This window comes from Quercus robur, chromosome 1 (genome assembly GCF_932294415.1).
Source record: "Quercus robur chromosome 1, dhQueRobu3.1, whole genome shotgun sequence".
In the NCBI taxonomy this organism is placed as follows: Eukaryota; Viridiplantae; Streptophyta; class Magnoliopsida; order Fagales; family Fagaceae; genus Quercus; species Quercus robur.
In genome coordinates this window covers 16,984,416-17,003,833 of record NC_065534.1, presented here as the reverse complement: position 1 = coordinate 17,003,833, position 19,418 = coordinate 16,984,416, and the positions used below count along the sequence as shown (strand labels likewise).

Here is a 19,418-nt window from a genome sequence, read left to right as displayed (position 1 = left end):
GGTCTCCTTCTTCATTACCTTTGCCACTACCATCTCAAAATCTTCTTGTGTTACATCAACCCTCCTCTCCCTCAGAGCAAACATCCCAGATTCTGTGCACACAGCCTGCAGCAAACAAAATAAACGAAAAAAGGAAGAAGGGATAATATGATTATGCACAGAGAAAACACACAATCTTTCACTTCTGAAGACTTTAATAGCCCAGTGCAATAGGTCGTTATGGAATTAACAAGACTATACTTATCATTCTGTCCAAATCCATCGAAAAGAGTTCAAATTGTTTAAATTGAATAAAATACTGGCAATCTTTACAAGAATGAAGCCTATTTTGACATGCTTGCCAAATACTTACAATAAGAGATGAATCTGTTTAAATAGTTGAGGTCACAATAAAGAAAAGTACCAAAAACTAAACAACCCAATCTGCATAATGAAAACACACACGAAATGTACATTTTTTTATTTGATGCTTCAAATCCATCCAGCTGGTTGAGAAGCTCCAGCATAGTCCACTGCACTTCACTGTCACCATTGCCAGTACCTGTTTAAATGCAGAAAGTAAAAGGGTACACGAGGCAAACCTCCTTTATCTCTTTAATTTGCTGGTCAAGACCGCCAATCATGTCATATGTGGAATCTGGAACCTTTTCAACTTTCATGAGGTTGACCAATGGATCAACTTTGCTTGGCAAGATTAAATGAAGCACATAACTGTCATTATGGAGAGCAACTCTTGTTGATGGAGTTATCTTGGTGATATCGATATTTTTATCAATGTCAACAACATAGTTCCGTTCAATTGGGACCCACAACCACCTACAATCAAGAAGAATGGATCAATAAGTACTGAGATAATCTTAAAACTATAATGTAATCACAGATATTAAATATCAATATAATACTAAAAGCTGAAACGTAGCAATTAATGTTAATTGGATGTTAAAACTAAGATATTAAACTAATTAATAATATCAATATCAATATAAAACTTATGAGTCTGTTAAAACTAAGATAATGTAATCACATATAACTACTGAGATAATCTTAAAGATATTAAACTAATTAATAATATCACTGGAATAAGAAACGGCCCTTTTAAAAGACAAAGCACAAACCAGCTATATTGAAAGTCACAAAATTATAGTAGATTAACATAAAATTCTACATTGGACCTCGGTTTAAAATGTTGTTATGTTGACATAAAAAATTGCTAGAAGCCTTTAAAATCAATAAATAAAATCAAGTTACATGATTGTGGAGTGGGTAATGATCAATCCGGAATGATAAGTGTTATTGGACCCCAATGTTTCTGTGTAGTTCATGATTGGGATGAAACAAAGGAGAAAAATCAAGATTTCGGTGGCTGTGAACAGAAAAATAAAGAAAAAGAGACTCGTGGCTGTCATCATTCTTTTAAAATTCACTCTCTCTATGAGTGTTACTGATTACAATAAAGCCTTTATAAATAACCTAAAGAGACTAGGACTTCAAATAGCAAATAAAAATACTCAAGAAGAAGTTAGAACCAAATAGAAAAAGAACTCAAAACATAATATAAGACTCGTGCTTTGGTGAAGACAGTATGTTATAGCAGTATGAGGTAGAGACTTACTTCAGGGATAGTGGACCACGTACTGGAGGACCGTAAGCACCCACTGGCGGGCCTCGCTCAACTGTCGGGCACAAATAGGGGAACCTGGCCCATGCCCAGTACTGGAGCAACAGCAAGCACCCACCAATCTGACTGGTGTCCTCGCTTGCCCTGCATAGCTCTCGATACAACCATGCAAGGCAAGCACTTCCCCAACTGTACCTCCGTGGGTTGTGAAGGTCTTCCAACTGCTGCACCCACATTAGATGCACCCTATCGCCGGATTTGTCCATGAATATTGTGTCCCCCAATAGCGCTAGGATGTAGTATCGTGCGTACTTATGCAGCTGATCCTCTTTAGCATCAGGCGGCAATGGGTTAGCAACTTCCTCCAAAAGGCGGTTGATGAGAATCCTCTGCCCATCAAGTTGCTTATGGTTGTTTTGAGTTATAGGTCGAAAGCCAAGGAAGTCCCGGCACACATCCACCCAAGTTTTTTGTGTGCTCTCTGTTATAGCCTCACCATCAACAGGAAGCCCGAGAAGAACCTCCACATCCTGCAATGTGATGGTCACCTCACCATGTGGCATGTGAAAGGTGTGAGTCTCGGGCCGCCATCGCTCCACTAAGGCCGTTATGAGGCCATTGTCAATCTCTCTACCCGGGACCCACAGGAGTCCCTCCAAACCAACTGTGGTGATGATGTTCCTCACTCGGTCGTCCACCATTGGAGGTTGCTTGGAGAACTCTGAACTACGACTACGGCAGGTAATGGACCCTGGATCCTGCACATAACATCTCGTTATGGATTAATATAGTATATGCAAATACGTGTACATTGTATGGATTAAATGCATGTGCACAAGTAAATATTTAGTTGAGTGTTTTACCCGCCCATTCCAAATAGCTTCGGACCGATGCGTCGCCTACTGTGACAACACCGAGTCGTCAATGGGTCCAGGCTGTGTATAGTCAATGCGTCCAGCATTTGCAGCAGCCATACTGAAGAAGAATGATAAGCAGTTAGTTTCAAAATTGAACACACAATATGCTTAAATATATAGGTACGAGTTAGAGCAACTAAAGCCAATTTGTACAATGAGAATTCAGTAAAAGATGAAAGAGTAAACCAAAAGAGACCAATATGAACACAAAGCTTTTTAGACTTAGGATTTTATTTTTAAAGTTACAGTTTTGAACACACGCAGTTTTTTTATTTATTTTTATTTTTTAGAAGAAGATCACACACAGAATAATGCTTAGTTACAAATACCACAATACAATGAAGGGCTTTGATAAACTTACTATCAAACATGAGATTAAAGGGTAATTTAGGAACATAAAAAAAGAAAAAGAAAAAATAAACTAATGTATTAAATAGTATTGATTGATTTCATATCAACAAGTAAATAAATTAATTTTTGAATGAAAGAAACAATTTTTTTTTATATCAATTTTATTACAAAATGCTTACAAATTGACATGATAATTCTTCTCAAAAAAAAAAATGACATCATAATAATTGTGATTGATGTCATGACAACCACATAATAAGTAAATTTCTTAATTACTTTTTTTTTTATGTGTTTTAAATATCAAAGTCAATCATCAGGAACTAGAAATTCTGGTGGCAGCGGACTTGGCCTTGCAATTTGTAAGAGGTACTTAAATCTTTTGTTGTTAGATGTTTAGCTTTGGTTTGGTTTTGTTAGGCTATACATTCAGTATATGCAGGTGTCTCTGCCTGTTTTTTTTGTATTGCAGTTTTTGTGGACTAGATTTGAAAAGACTATTTTCATATAAAGATGCAGCTGTAATTCTTTTTCCTTTCCTATGATGTGATCAGGTTTGTAAATCTTATGGAGGGACATATCTGGCTTGAAAGTGACGGCCTTGCCAAGGGATGTACTGCCACTTTCATTGTAAAACTTGGAATTCCAGAGCGATCAAATGAATCTAAGCTTCCCTTCACACCTAAAGTACCAGCAAATCATGGCCAGACAAATTTTTCAGGGCTGAAAGTTCTTGTCATGGATGATAACGGGTCAGTAACTTTGCCATCTTTTGTACTTAGTCTTGGAATTGTATCTATGGTTGCGAAATAATACCAAACAAAATGTCATTTAATTGGTTCTAAGATCATTAGACCACGTAATCCTGGATTTTGATAAGGACATAATGCATACCTCTCTTAGCAATCGAAGTGCGTTGTCTCCCAATGTATTTATGTTACTCTTTCTCTTTTTCTTTAGTGTTTTGTGGATAGGTGCAGTTCCCCAAAATAGTTTTGGTGGCCAACTAGGTTGTGGTTTGTCTTATTTATAAGACTTTAGGTAAAAACCTTATAGAGAGATTGAATGTGGGATCCTTAGTGATATTAATCTTTAGCTATAAAAATTAATCATTTCCTTTAAAAGGCTATTGACATAAACTTGTAAACTCTTTTCCGTAATCAAATCATTCAATTGACCCTTGAAGATTTGAAAATTACAAGTGAGGTCTGCACCTACAATTTCTCATATTTTTCCTTCCTCCATTCAATATTCCACATGAGCCTCTACTTCAAAACAATTTCTAAAAACTCTTAATACATGTGTATATATGTAGTTTGAAAAATGTCACCAGCCAAGTTTCATTAAAGTCCAACCCCCATAGAAATTTTTGCTATATACTATCTCCTTTTAGAGACTATTGGGTTCCTTGCCTTTGGTTCATTAACCACCGGTATGATTTTTCTAAATTGATGCCCTCACAAAATCTATGTCAACATCATATGTCTCACTTTATCAATAATTATACCCATAATAATCATGCATGCGAATATGACGTTTATTATTAAATAATAAATTCTTATACTTGGTTGTTGAGTGTTCAATTACCATTTCTCCCAAAAGCTTCAAGTTATTAGAAAATGGTAAATTTAATCATTTAACAATAGTTTTAACCCCCCCCCCCCCCCTTCTCTCATATGAGTCTAAACTCCCCCTTAATAAATGGGGCCCAACAAGTGGGATTTTTAACATTTTAAATAGAAGGTAGAATCAGAATCTCCTGCCATGATACCATGTTAAATTGCTAGTTCTCCCCAAAACTTAAGCTATTAGAAAATGGTGAATTTAATCATTTAACCATAGTTCTTATATTGAAGGTATAGGAGTCTTATACAAAATTTTTTTAAAAAAAAATTTTTCTAACATGTACCACTATCTTATTAGGGGTTTATAAATTATTTACTCACTTAGTGAGGTATAGACAGGCTGGAATACAACAACGTTTAATCTATGGTTACAATCCTTGAAACAGTTAATAAAAATGGCTCTTTTTTTTTTTTTTTTTTTTTTGATGAGTAAAAACAGCTTGGGAAATGAGAGGCTGGGATTTAATCTGATTTTGAGAATTAAGCAACATGCATTGGTATAATATTTGCCAAAATTTGTGAAATTTCTTGGAGATACTGAAATGATGTCTTTTTGTCTCCAAAACATTTCCCATGGCATTTCTGTTAGTTCATCTATGTTTCTGTTTGACTTTGAACACACTATAAACAGAATCACACTTGAGATCAGATGTTCTGGTAACTGGGCTCTAACTAATCCTGAATCACTTGGGATGTGTCATATTTGACCTCTAGCTCAGGCCTTGAGCTTGCAAAATGTCTCCAACCAAGGCAAGGCGGGCATCTAAAGAACATGAAATCCAAGTTAGCTCAGACTTTGGGTTAACAAAATGTCTCCAATGAAGTTAGCCTAACCTCTTCCTTTTGCAGCTGGACATCTGGCAGGTAAGGCAGGTCATCTAAAGAACATAAATTCCAAGTTGCCACCAGGCAAAACTGATAGAAGTCATAATATAAACAACAACAATTGGCAAAACCTGGCATCTCAAACATTGACAAGGGAGAAGGCTTTAATAAGGATGGCATTCTTTTTAGGGCAAGGCTTGCTAATTAGGTTAAGGAAAATATAGTTACCATTTACCACTTTCCAAATTTCCATTAATATCAGCTCTCTCTCTCTCTCTCTCTCTCTCTCTCTTGTTGTGTATGTAAGTCTTTATTTACTTAATTACACCACTGATCGTGCATAAAAATTTGGACTTAAAGCCCTGGCACTTGAAATGCTTAAAAACAGCTACAATTTGCTTTAGTCTACGGCTTTATTGTGTTGTGTTGGTTGAAGTTCTTGAAAACTGGGATTTTAATTTAAGTAATCTTGACAAAGTCTGAACTAGACAACTTGTCTACATTGGACTTAGACTGTAAGAAGTCTAAATTGTATATTGAAATTACAAACAATGGGATGGTGTGGCACTTCTAGTTTAAAATGTGTTTATATTTAGTGATAATTACTATCATTTCAATATTTCATTTCAAGTTCAATGGAACTACTGTTAGCAATTTCAATCACATTACTGAATGTTGAATTTTATTTGTGTTATACAGGGTTAGCAGGATGGTGACAAAGGGGCTACTTGAGCACTTGGGATGTGATGTGTCAACTGTAAGCTCAAGCGAGGAGTGCTTGCATGTTGTTTCTCATGAACACCAGGTGGTGTTCTTGGATGTGTGCATGCCTGGTATAGATGGTTTTGAGCTTGCTGTCACTATACGTGAAAAATTCGCAAGACGTCATGAAAAGCCACTTATAGTAGCACTTACTGGAAACACAGACAAGGTTACCAAGGAGAACTGTATGAGGGTTGGTATAAATGGAGTAATACAGAAACCCATTTCAATTGATAAAATGAGGAGCATTTTATCAGAACTTTTGGAGCACCGAGTTCTATATGAGGCCCTATAAGCAGCAGAAATATGCAGCACCATTTGAGTGGTTTCAGTCTTGTGTATATACCACGTGTATTGGAATCGAGTCTTAAAAATGAAGCAATGATGCAAATAACATGACATTCTATAAACGGTTTTATGTATTCCTTCTGTGCAATTTGCTAAAAAACGTTGGCAGGAAAGAATGATGACGGCTTGCTGCCATTTTTTTTTGTAAACGAGTTGGTTCTTATTCGAATCAAAAAGGAAATTGTCATTTGGTAACTTTTACAATGAATTGCTCTTCTATTAATTTGAAATTTTATTTTGAGTTTTAATATAGAAACATCCAATGTTCCATTCTCTATGCTATCAGTCCATGGGAATTCTGAGGTGTCCTATTAATTGGGAGTGGAATAGTCCGATAAAGGCTGGGAGATTACTTCCTTATATGGAAATTTCTAGATACCTAAAACCAATTTATGCCAAGCCAGCTAACGTAAACAAAACTTCTAACAAAAATCCCTTAATCAAAACTAAATCTAATCCATCTATTTAAACTAATTAAACAAAACCATTCCTAACCGAAAAACCTAAATCATAACCAATCAACCAAAATACATAACTGAAAAAAGACTATGTAATTTGTTTCTTCAATAGCAAACTACTAAGTGCTTTTTTATATGCATATAATTTAGTAATTTGTAATGGTACGCAAGCACTATAAATATATGAGATAACTATTTCATATAAACTTGTAAGTTCTAAGCTCCTAATAGACAAGCAAATGGGCCTAATGAGATATACAATTCTCTCGTAAAAGCTATAATCCTAATCAGCAATAACAATCTAACCTGAAGGCAGAAATTTGGAAACTCTTAAGGATGGCAGCAACAATATGCACTATCCAAGCAACAATGTCATCTGCACTCACCAAATCCAAACCCAAATTTCATAAAAATCATAAAATAAAAATTAAATAAAGTATCTACCACAAAATCCAAACCCAAATTTCACAAAAATCAAAACTGAAAATTAAATAAATAACCTAAATGTTAAGTATCCAAATCCAAACCCAAAATTTCACAATAATCAAAACAAAAAATCAAATAAATAACTTACCAAGCAAAATCGGAATGGGTAACCAAGCAAGTTTGACTTCAGCCAAAGAGAGTTGAATGTCATCTGCACTCACCAAATCCAAACCCAAATTTCATAAAAATCATAAAATAAAAATTAAATAAAGTATCTACCACAAAATTCAAACCCAAATTTCACAAAAATCAAAACTGAAAATTAAATAAATAACCTAGATGTTAAGTATCCAAATCCAAACCCAAAATTTCACATTAATCAAAACAAAAAATCATATAAATAACTTACCAACCAAAATCGGAATGGGTATGGGTATGGGTATGGTGAGGAAAAATGAATGGGTATGGGGGTGGTAATGAGAGAGAGGGAGAAAAGGAGAAAGGATCTCCTAGTGAGGGAGAGAGAGATCGATGAGGAGAGGAGCCGATGGCTGGGCTCAGCCTCGTCGGCGTCGTCGCTGGGCTCTGCTCGTCGACGCCGGCGGGGTTCTGTGTGTGTGTGAGCGTGTGTGAATGTGAGAGGCCGTGTGAGAGATAGAGAGAAAATGAGAGAGTTTTGTGAGTGTGGGAAATGAAAATGTAAGACTGAGGGTGAGAGAGTGAGAGCGCTCTGGTTTGTGTGAGAGTGAGAGGGTGTGAGCGTGAGTGTGAGTGAAAGTGAGACAAATGCAATAGACGAAGACGTTAATTTTGAAAAACCCCAATTGGAAACCAAGTCTCTAAGACTCGATTTCCGGTTGGAATACACGTGGAAATCGAGTCTAAGAGACTCGATTTCCATGTCAATGCCAGATGGCAACTCTGCCACATCAGACATGGTCAAAGCACGTAAACCGAGCCTCAAAGGCTCGATTTAGAGGGCCAAAATCGAGCCTCTGAGGCTCGAGTTGCTAGTTTCCCAATTACTTTCAAAACCGGGCTAACTAACTGAATAGTTTCATCCTTATGGGTAATTACCCATTTTCGCCGAGACCGAATTTCGGGCTTTTAAGTTTAGATTTTTAGTCCAAGTGCTGCGGATTGGGTTATTAAAAGTTTTTTTTTTTTTTTTTTTTTTTGGGAAACATGTTCCGTCGATCCTGACTCAATTCCAACGTTTCCAATTTTGGATAGGTGTCAAAATCATATTGGGTCTAGTACATTAGTGCACTGGACCTAAGCGTAACTCTTTTTTTGTATAGATCTAGGATGTGTTTAGATAGTTTATTTTTTGCCAACTTATTTTACTATTCAATTTATTTTTGCTATTATTCATAACTCCACTGCACTTTTTGATACTATTCATGGGTCTCATTATACTATTTCAGCTAACTTTTACATTTATTTACAGTATTTTCAGTAAAAAAATTTCAATTTCAGTAAAATAAACGGATTTTAAACAAACTATTGATACAAAATGGTAAATTATACTTTTAAGTGAAAGAAGATCTCTTATGTCAATTCCATGATAATTAGCGGTTAGCACAAGACTATTACAAGTATGTGAGTGTTTTGTCTTTTAATATGATTTTAAAGTTAGAAAAACTTAATATTTAGACATCTCATATATGTGATAGTTATTAATGCCCGATCATCTTGATATTTTGCATGCACATAAGGTACCGTACAAGAAAATAATGTAAACCAAAAATAGATTTGTTAAAAAACACATCTAAGAAAAAATCATTGAGTGATGAATGTAGTATGGATTTAGTGTTACTTTAACCCAATCCAAACAAGATTACTAGTTAATTTTGGTAGAGTTGGTCACAAATCTCCAATAAATACATCTGGGATCCAACCTGTCATTTGTATTCTCCATCTACCAAAATAATTAACTTCATTAGACCAACATAATTGATTCAATAAAACCTTGACTTCAATGATGGGAACCTCCAACCAACTGGTTGAAATTTGTAAATGTCTCAATAATGGGAACCTCCAACCAACTGGTTGAAATTTATTTTATACTCATTTCTGTCTAATATAGGTATCCAATTTTATCAAGTTATTTTCTCTACAATACAACATTAAATATAATATTCTATTAGCAAACCAAACAGAAAAACACACCTCAGTAGCAAATATAATCCCTAAAGGCTAAACACACAAAGAGGTTTACAATAGCTTTGAAAAATAAATAAATAAAGAATGACCATTGAAAATTAAAAATAAAAAAACTTATCATAACAAACAAACAAGCCCTAAGAAAACCAAAATCACAATCATTGTCCTGTCTTTTAGCTTCCAATACATTGATAATGAAGCTGACCCAGATGCCTCTTTATCAGCACTTTCCTCATGGGGGTTGTTGAAATTGGAAGGAACAATGGTATCTGGTGCAGACTCTTCATCACCAGAAGTAGGACTGACTGGTCCAGGGGATTCTTCTGAAGGAGTGTTCTCCAAACTCTTTGGCAACCCTTGGCCATGTGTTACATTAACTTTGAAGCGCTGGCCATTCTTACATTGTTCACCATCATAATCACTTGAAAAGAAATATATCATCCCTTCTTTGACCAGTGGAACTGGCACTGTCACTGAATTTAGGGTTGTGGCAGATGGATCTGAGGTTGACCATTGGATGGTATCATTATCTTGAGCATCTTCATAGTCACAAAGTTTGTAGGTGGTGAGATTATATGTTTGGATTACTGAATGATTGGTATCAGTGTTGAAAACTGCATTAAGATAAATGAACATACATGAGTTAAGCACATAATGAAATGTGAAATTCCAAGATGCAAGGAAACTTACATTTAGAGGTTTAAAGTTTAATTCAGTTTTTGGAGTGAATAATTAAATATAAATTGAATCATTATGAATATACAATATAGAATTTGCTCTTTTTTGGAGTATACACCTAATCTTTTAATCAATTACCTCCCCAAAAAAACTTTGTATTATTCAAATGGATACCTCCAAAAAAATAGCTTGACATTTGCAAATATTCTCATCATAGTTGGTGAGACAAAGTATAGATTTAGGTAAGAGTTGATAAAAATGCAATTCAGGCTATTATTTGTAACGTGAACATGCAGTTCATCCAAAAAAAAAAGTAACGTGAACATGTGCCTTACTGCAATGTTTTTATAATTGCTTGCTGCAGAGGACAAGAATATCTGACAAACTAATCATTATCTACCAAGCTGGAAGCATAACTTTATGTTAAGATAATTCTTTATGCATTTTTAACAACTTTGATAATCATAATCATCTAAAAGTGGAATTTGATAGGATTTAATTATGGCTAATTCTTGTTCCATATTGCATTGTAACAACTAAAATTATGATTTGAAATCTCAAATTTGAGAAGTTCCGATGCTACAAACTAGTGTACAACTTTGCCCACAACTCGCCACATCTACAACTCGTCCATGTGGCGAGTTGTGGTTAGTGGAGGGGTGATGATGGGTCACCCTTCCACCAATCACAACTCGTCACACATGGGCGAGTTGTGGGCAAAGTTGTGCACTAATTTGTGATAACAGAATTTTTCTTGAAAATGTGAGTTGAAATTATGATTTTAGTTATTTGAATACAGTGTGCATAAATATACGTGAATTTGTAAGTTTAAGAAATAAATTTAGGGTCTGTTTGGATCCACTTATTTTGTTGAAACTGAAAATTTTTTGTTGAAAATATTATAGATAAAAGAAAAAATAAACTGAAATAGTGGACCTATAAATAGTATAAAAAAATGCAATAAAACTATAAATAATAACAAAAATAAGTTAAATGGTAAAATAAATTGACAAAAATAATATTTCTCAAATGTTCACTTACTATTATAAACAAGAAAAAAAGAGTTTCAATTAACAATATTTTAGTAACAAGAAAAAGTAACGTAGTAAATATATATCTCTTGAATCATTGATTTTTTTTTTCAAGAAAGAGAGGTACTAGCGTACTACGACAGCTGAGTTTTATGCGTAACACGTGCAGTGCAGCTGAGTTTCGTGTGAATTCAATTCCATGCAACTGTTTCTTATTCTTTCTTTCTTTAATGCTTCTTTTCTTTGGCTTAGCTTTTCACTAACTTCTATGACACAAGTGGGAAAAGCAATACCATGTGCCCACTAAACAGTATTTGATTGATTGAGTGTACATATTCAATCGGATCTAGATTGCATATATTCTTTTTCCGATAGAGTAAGAACTTACTAAAGTAATTTATGATTAAAGTATAGATTTATCACTATGTTATTTTTATTATGTAATAATAATGATATGTTATATTCCTCAAAAAGTAATAATAATAATAATATGTTATATTTATTGTTGTGAAAATTTTTGGTGTCTGGTTAAGTTTATCGTCCTAGAAAAGAGAAAAAAGTGATCCTCAAGGTTTCTTTTCCCAACTCAAGAAGAAAAGAAGGGAAAAGTCAGTTGAATGAAAGAATTCAAGGAAAATAGAACCTATGACATGCTTACAGGGCCTAGGAGTGGAAGGACAAAAAATTTAAAAATAATCAAAAAATGGGAATTTGATTAAAATGGTTACTAATATTCAAAAGCAGTATAATAACTTGGAAAATCAGATAAAAATTTTGTATATTTTAAAGTTCAGTATTATTCAAATCTTATTAGATAAGTAGTTATTAAAATTTTAGACAGATTGTATTTTTGGACCAGAAAATAAATTGTCCATCATCAATTTAGATAATTATTAAGACCATGTACTTGATGGCCTAAAAAGTTATAGATCCAATGGATTACTAATAATACTAATACTTAATGTAAATTCACTTAAAACTCCCCAAGTTTCAGGCATGATTGAAAGAACAAACTCAATGAAAAGGCAGTAATTATATGACATATGAGTAAGAGTAACCACAAGCCTTTATAGGCTCCAAAGATAAAAAGGATAAGAACAATAAGCATTGTTTAACATGTAGCTAGCTATTGTAAAAGCAATGGCTTTGGGTGCTTACTGAGGAAATCTCCCAAGCTGAAGTTCTTGCCAGCAACCCATTTCTGGTAATTGACATTGGGCTTCTCAAGGGTGTCATACCAACCCAATGAATCTCCCACTGTGTAGTTCTTGTAAGCTTCAACAACAACAACGGAGCCTGAAAAGGAGAGGAGAACAAAACAAGAGAGAATGAAGAATAGAAGGCCTAAACAGTACCTTCCCTGTTCCATTCTTCTTGGGTTTTGTGAACTGATGGTTGTAAGAGCTTGTGATGAGGAATAAAGAGGTTTGGGACTGTCTTGCCGACAGAGTGTATGGGTCTTATAATGTACATGATATTTATTCCTGCTTTTCTATGAAATTACTAAAATAGTCTCTTTGGGTTAGTACCAATAATGTAAATCGGTTAAAGAGAAGGAATGTTACCGGTTGTAGTTTGGTTAGGGATACAATACTTCTTACAAATCTTTTTAATAATTACTCCGTAGGATTGTTTAATTGGTGCATAATAAAAGTGATTATAAGTTTATGTGAAAGTAATATTATTTTAATTATAACAAATTATGTCAACAGTTATAAAAATAATTGAAAAAATATTGTAAGAATGGTAATTGATGTTGATTACTTGATATGGAACCGCTAAAACATCTGGATTATACTATTGAAAATGTATAGTATATTAGGAAGGATGTGATTTGAAGTGATGATGAATGGCTTATACTAATGCCCATCGTCAGTCTATGAGGAATCGTTGCTAGCTAAGAGTTAGCTTATGGCCTAATTGGTATCAATGTTTTCATGTTGATTATAGTTTATCACTTGTTATAGTATGTGTTTGGCAAAAATAATTTTTGCCAATTTATTTTATTATTTAGTTTATTTTTGTTACTATTTATGGGTCTCACTGCACTTTTTGATACTATTTATTAGTCTTATTATACTATTTCAGCTAACTTTTACCTTTATCTACAGTACTTTTAACAAAAAAATTTTAGTTTCAGCAAAATAAACGGGTTCCAAATAGACCCATAGTGTAATCAAGTTTGTGATAATTATTATGACTTTTGAGTAGAGTTTGTAGTATGCTATTATGTTTGAACTTTTTTTTTTCCTCTCCCTAGTGTGTTTCTTAAAAAAAAAAAAAAAAAAAAAAAGGTTTGTGACAATCAAAATAGTTTACGACAATTCCCATGTAGAAAGTCAAAATTGAGAAACAATGCAACCCAACAAGCACAGTTGCATTGGTTAGAAGAAGAACAACTCTTCAAAAGAGCTACTTATAACTCTTCATTACTCATGAGGAGTCATGTTGATCACTATAAAATAAAGGATTTGACACTCTTGACCATTCACTTAAATTCTTATCATAACCCAAATAAGATTTCTGGCATGTGATTTCCAGTTTCCACCATCACGGAATTCAATTTCTTCAGAGCCAAACAATCTGAACTTCATAATTAATCATATCCCCGTACACAAATAATCGTAGCCAAAATATATATATCTTATTCTTACCTTTCCTTTTCATATTAGACTATATAGTATATTAACGTAGAAAAAAGTGACACGTAAGGTTTTACGTCGGTTCATGATAGCTGGATGATTGCTTTTACAACCTAATAACGCATGTTATTCTAAACAAAAAAAACAAAAAAACCCTAACAATGCATGTGACTCGTGGCAAAGGAGCCCTTATTTTTCTTTTTGTTTTTTTGTTTTTGTTTTTGTTTTTGTTTTTTGTTCCTTCTTAGATCTCGTAAAAATATGACAAACAAATTAAACAATATAGACCTCATAAGTTTACAAAGTGTTCCATTAGAAATTACTTTCTTTTGGTTGAGTTTAGTAATTCATATCTTAACAGAGATTCTCTCTCCCCTAAAAACAAATTAAAAAGAGAGAGAGATTCTCCATTTTTATTTATAATCAATTAAAAATATATAGTAATAGCTAAAGAAAATACAACGGATATTGGAAGGTGTCCAATCTTTCAACATTTCTTTTTGTCAAACAAAAATAAGATCCCTTCTTTCTTGTTCAAACCAGGATCTCTTATTTTTATGACTGGCAAGACATGTTATAAACTTATTATAACAATAAAAATACATGACATAATGTATAAGGAAATTTCCCTCAATTAAAAGTATATTGAAATAAAAGAGGATTATAACCAAATATAAATAAATGCATGACATAGTGTATGGAAATTTAACATGGGGAATAACTATTTGTTTTGTTTTGAATATGTTTATTCCCTTTATTGATGGCATTGCATCTTTTTTATTTATTTATTTATTATTTTTTTTTGAGAAAAAGATGGCATTGCATCTTATTATCACTTATCCAACCATACTAAACCATGTGACTTCATGAGAGAGAAGAAAAAAAAGTATGATATGTTTTTCTATAATTGATAGTCAATTTTAGACCACCACAATTCCCAAGTTGGAACGAAGACTTCCATGTCAAGTTGGAACGAAGACCACCACACAAACATTTGCCAAATCTTTATTGACTATTAACATTTATTATAATCACAATAATTAAGAGAAATTAGTAAAACCACGTGATAGAAATTCATATTTAATTAAGTAATAATAATTAATTAAAAGAAAAATGTGCATAGCTTATCATTTTTTGTGAACAAAATTTAGTTATAAAATTAGTTATAGATTAAGGTTACAATTTTACTCAATAAAATAAATATTACTACATATTTTGAAAATCTAATTGTTGAATTGCATATTCGTTACGCTCTTAATACATATGTCAAGTTTTTTGTCAATCGGATATATATTATATATCATATATATGATCTATAAACTTATATTTTATGTATAATTTTATATAACAAAAACTTGCAATTTAAATAATTTATTGATGACATAGTTATTAATCTTTAATTTTCTAAGTATTTTGCAAGTGTGAAGGATATAAGAAGAGAAGACGTAATTTAATGATGGATTTATCAAAATTCATCTCCAACAAAAAAATATTGAATAAGATTATAACATTTTATAGCTAAAATTTGTCCTTTTTCTTTTCTTACCAACATGCATTTTGTCAATATTATTTCGTTTGGCTTTGGTCATATAAGGACAGACCATGAAAAAAAAAAAAAAAAAAGTCTCATTTTGTGTACTTCTAGTGAGAATTTGAAGAGGAAGTGTTAAGAGTCAATGCGCCCTTTATATTCATTGGTAATTTAGTTGAAGAAGGGAGAGGGTTATTGTTACTGTGTTACATGTAGAGATAAAGTCATCGATCTTGAGCCAGTACATGGAATTTTTTTTTTTTTGGAGAAAAAAGCACACATGGATACAAATGTTGGTATATATTGGTAGCACAGTGTTCAAATCGTATTACATTGTCATGTTTGTGTTGGGTGGAATTCAGCTACACGGATCAAGATGAACACAACTTATTTAATAATCGTGTCTAAAGACTAAACGATTGTTTAATAATAGTGGCGATCTCATACAATTTATTCACTCCCACGTATAGTCATAACCCCGCAAACACAAATAGTGTAAGCGAACATGGGTAAATACTCTGACACCAAATAATCGTCATGTGTGAGTGGGTCGAATTGATGGCATAGTATCGATAGATATATATCACTTATCCTTCAAACATATAGTGTGCGTTTGGCATGTATTGTTTTTGTCAATTTATTTTACTATTCAGTTTATTTTTGCTATAATTTATGGGTTCTACTGTACTATTTCAGTTAACTTTTACCTTTATTTATAGTATTTTCAGCAAAAAATTTTCAATTTCAGCAAAATAAGCGGATCCCAAACAGATACATAGTGTTTTAGTTTATCACAATTAGGGTCTGTTTGGGATCTTCTTATTTTTCTGAAACTGAAAACTTTTTACTGAAAGTACTGTATATAAAGATAAAAGTTAGTTGAAATAGTACAGTGAGACCCATGAATAGTAGCAAAAACAAGTTGAATAATAAAATAAGCTGACTTTTTAAGTTGGAGCCAAACGCACACTTAATGTTCATTTGGTAATTATTTATCTAGTTTTTTGCTTTTTTTGTTATTTAATGAAACTATTATAGAAAAGAGCTAAAAGATAAATAAAATAAGTTGATTGTTTTTTTGCTGAAAGTATTATAGGGAAAAAAAAAGTACAGTGGGACCTGCAATAAGCTAATCTTACCTTGCCCTATTAGCAAAAATCATAGAGTGGAACTTGTAAGTAAAATAATTGTGAGACCTACAAGCGGTATATATAGCTAAAAGTAAAATAAGCTTCTTTTTTGTAGGACCCACAAATAGTCGATAAATTAAGCAAAAAATCAACTTATATTTGTTTACCAAACTCACACTTAGCTTATATGTGGTTAGTTTTGTGAGTTAATTTACCTTAACTTATAGGATTTGATGATGTAGTTAGTGTGGACATTGCATACTTGGAAAAAATTGAAGAAAAAAGAAGAAGAAGAAGGAAAAATAAGAAAAGGTGTTTCCTTAAACTTAATTCGTGTGAATAGTTACAAACTCAAATGAGGATTGAGTAAGAAAATTAGCAAGAAAACAAGAAATTTGAAGAAAGAACGATATTTTTCTTTATACATTTTTTTTCTTCTCAATAGGCGTGTTTTTATTTTTTTTAATTTTTTTTTTATATTTTATTGTAAACATATAACTGGATTTCATTAATACGGACAATAGTCCCAGGAGATTACATCATTCAGAATCTGATGTTCAATTAAGGGAGGAGTATCCTCAACCCATATTACACTATCTTTTACATTCATTGCATTCCTAGCTAGCAAGTGAGCAGCTACGTTGGTGTTTCTTCTGGTATGCTCGGCCTTCCAAGAGTTGAACTTCAGCAGAAAATGCTTCAAGCCTTCGACGAACTTCAAAATGGAAAGGGCAGGAGGGTTGGAGCCATTTAGAGCTTGTATAACTTGTTGGGGGTCCCCTTCCACAACAATATCTTTCAGCCTAAGATCCCAGGCCAAGAAAATTCTGCTTCAGTGGCTTTTGCTTCTGCCTTAAGAGCCCACAACGGGAATTCTACTTTCTTGCACATTGCTCCCATCCTCTTGGTCATTTCTAATTACCACAACAGCCCAAATCATTGAACACAGCAGCATCTATGTTGACCTTGTATTTTCCTTGAGGAGGAAGAGTATAGCGCTTAAGTCTAGGAGCAGATGGAGTTCCTTTGCAGCTGAAAGGTATAGAAGCATGCACTTCAACCTCATATTTTTGAGCTTCCCCCGCAATGGTTTTTCCCCGTTTACAAACTCCCCCATGCCGAACTGAGTTTCTGTTGTTCCACGAACACCATACCGTGATAGCAAAACTTTCCCAGTTCATTTCCCCCGATGACTCAAATAGTAGCCAGACCACATTTAGAAAGTCCTTTGGGGGTTGAATTAGGTTGTCAAGCCTGAATTTTGTTTCAGCCCAAGTTTCCTTTGCAATCATACATCCCCACAAGGAATGGCCAAATGACTCACTTTCGCTGCAAAGGTCACACTTGTCCTCTGTTACCACCTTTCGAAGTAGCAGGCACTGCTTCGTGGGGAGCACGTTCCTACAAGCTCTCCACATGAAGTGTTTTATTTTATTTGGGCACTGTAAGTTCCATAAAACCTTCCAAATCGCTGTCACTTTGGAGTTGTCTCGGCAACCTGGGCTTTCCTCCCTTTCTTTAAGGTCAGCAAGGTATTTAGCTGCAACTCTGTGTGCACTCTTAACAGTGAAGATGCCATTTAGGGACTTTGCCCAAACCTGGGAATCCGATGGGTTCATGGGGCTAATAGGGATGCTAAGGATAGCCTTAGTTTCGTGGGGGAGGAAGGTGCGTCTTATCAAGGCGACATCCCACTTAACTCGTTCTTGCACAATGAGGCTTGCAACTTTCGCTCCACTATCCATTGAGGTTCTCGGAGTTATTATTCTGCCTGACTCTATGGAGGGGATCCATTTCTCACCCCATATCTTAATGCTTTTCCCGTCACCAACAACCCATTTGGCCCCCTCCTTAATCATTGGTATGGCAGCCACCATGCTTCTCCATATGTAGGAAGGATTTTTCCCCACTTGAGCATCCATGAAAGAGGAGTTTGCAAAATACTTTGCTTTAAGAACTCTATGGATCAAAGAGTTTGGGCTTTGTTGTATCCTTTAGCCTTGCTTGGAAGGCAAGGTTAAATGCTCTCAAGTCCCTAAAACCTGACCCCCCCCCCCCCCCTCTGCCTTTGGTTTGCACAACTTTTGCCACAACACCCAAGCAATCTTTCTTACTTTGTCTTTTTGTCCCCACCAGAAATCACTCACCATTGAATTTATTTCTGAGCATAGAGAATCAAGGAGTTTGAAACAGTTCATGGTATATGTTGGTGTGGCTTGCACAACTGCCTTTATAAGAATTTCCCTACCAACGTTGGACAACAGCCTCCCTTTCCAACTCGCTATTTTCCTTCCCACTTGGTCTTTAATATGATTAAAGACCTTTTTATTGCCTCTTCCAACCATTGGGGGTAATCCTAAGTACTTTTTATGTTGTTTGACAATCTGGGCTCCAAAGGTATCCTTCACAAAATTTTGAATGTCTTCTTTTGTATTCTTGCTGAAAAATAGCGAGGTTTTTTCCCTATTCAGCTTTTGCCCTAACTCCTTTTCAGAGACTTCCAATTCCAAGGCCACTTGTTTGCACTCCTCCATAGTTACTCTACAAAAAATGATGCAATCATCCACAAAAAATAGGTGCGAAATTGAAGGGGCAAGTCTGCTCACAGCTACCCTTCTTATCATCCCCACAACTTCCTTTTTCCTGATTAGCGCTATCAACCCTTCAGCGCACAATAAGAACAAATACGGGGATATAGGGTCCTCTTGGTGCAGCCCCCTAGATGGTGTAATTGTGCCTCTTGGTTCCACATTAATGAGTACCAAAAAGATGTCATGGTCACGCACATCATAATTAGCGAGATCCATTTTTCTTAGAAGCCCATTTTTCGCATCATTGACCCAAGGTAAGCCCATTCCACACGGTAATAGGCTTTACACATGTCCAACTTGATGTCCATGGACCCAACCTTCC

General features: G+C 34.2%; 2 protein-coding genes across 2 annotated transcripts; one reads left to right on the top strand and one right to left on the bottom strand.

Annotated features, from left to right (window-relative positions):
• Window positions 1-2,873: 2,873 nt before the first annotated feature.
• On the top strand, window positions 2,874-6,405 carry LOC126724964 (ethylene receptor-like). The gene is made up of 4 exons (XM_050429454.1): window positions 2,874-2,917; window positions 3,193-3,252; window positions 3,438-3,635; window positions 6,033-6,405. The coding sequence occupies exons 1-4, from the start codon at window positions 2,874-2,876 to the stop codon at window positions 6,388-6,390; spliced, it is 660 nt and encodes a 219-aa protein (XP_050285411.1). The 3' UTR covers window positions 6,391-6,405.
• A 2,950-nt stretch (window positions 6,406-9,355) lies between these two features.
• LOC126723551 (uncharacterized) lies at window positions 9,356-12,661 on the bottom strand. Its single transcript, XM_050427110.1, has 2 exons — window positions 12,361-12,661; window positions 9,356-10,107 (listed from the first exon to the last, which is right to left on the bottom strand). Exons 1-2 carry the CDS (start codon window positions 12,569-12,571, stop codon window positions 9,611-9,613), a joined length of 708 nt encoding a protein of 235 aa, XP_050283067.1. The 5' UTR covers window positions 12,572-12,661; the 3' UTR covers window positions 9,356-9,610.
• Window positions 12,662-19,418: the final 6,757 nt, after the last annotated feature.

Bases quoted from the DNA above. Each gene is read 5' to 3' on its own strand.
- LOC126724964 (XM_050429454.1), top strand. From the start codon at position 2,874: ATGAAGGGCTTTGATAAACTTACTATCAAACATGAGATTAAAGG. The intron at 2,918-3,192 runs GTAATTTAGGAA...TAAATATCAAAG, and splicing joins ATCAAACATGAGATTAAAGG to TCAATCATCAGGAACTAGAA. The intron at 3,253-3,437 runs GTACTTAAATCT...TGATGTGATCAG, and splicing joins GGCCTTGCAATTTGTAAGAG to GTTTGTAAATCTTATGGAGG.
- LOC126723551 (XM_050427110.1), bottom strand. From the start codon at position 12,571: ATGGAACAGGGAAGGTACTGTTTAGGCCTTCTATTCTTCATTCTCTCT. The intron at 10,108-12,360 runs GTAAGCACCCAA...ATCTTAATGCAG, and splicing joins CAGCTTGGGAGATTTCCTCA to TTTTCAACACTGATACCAAT.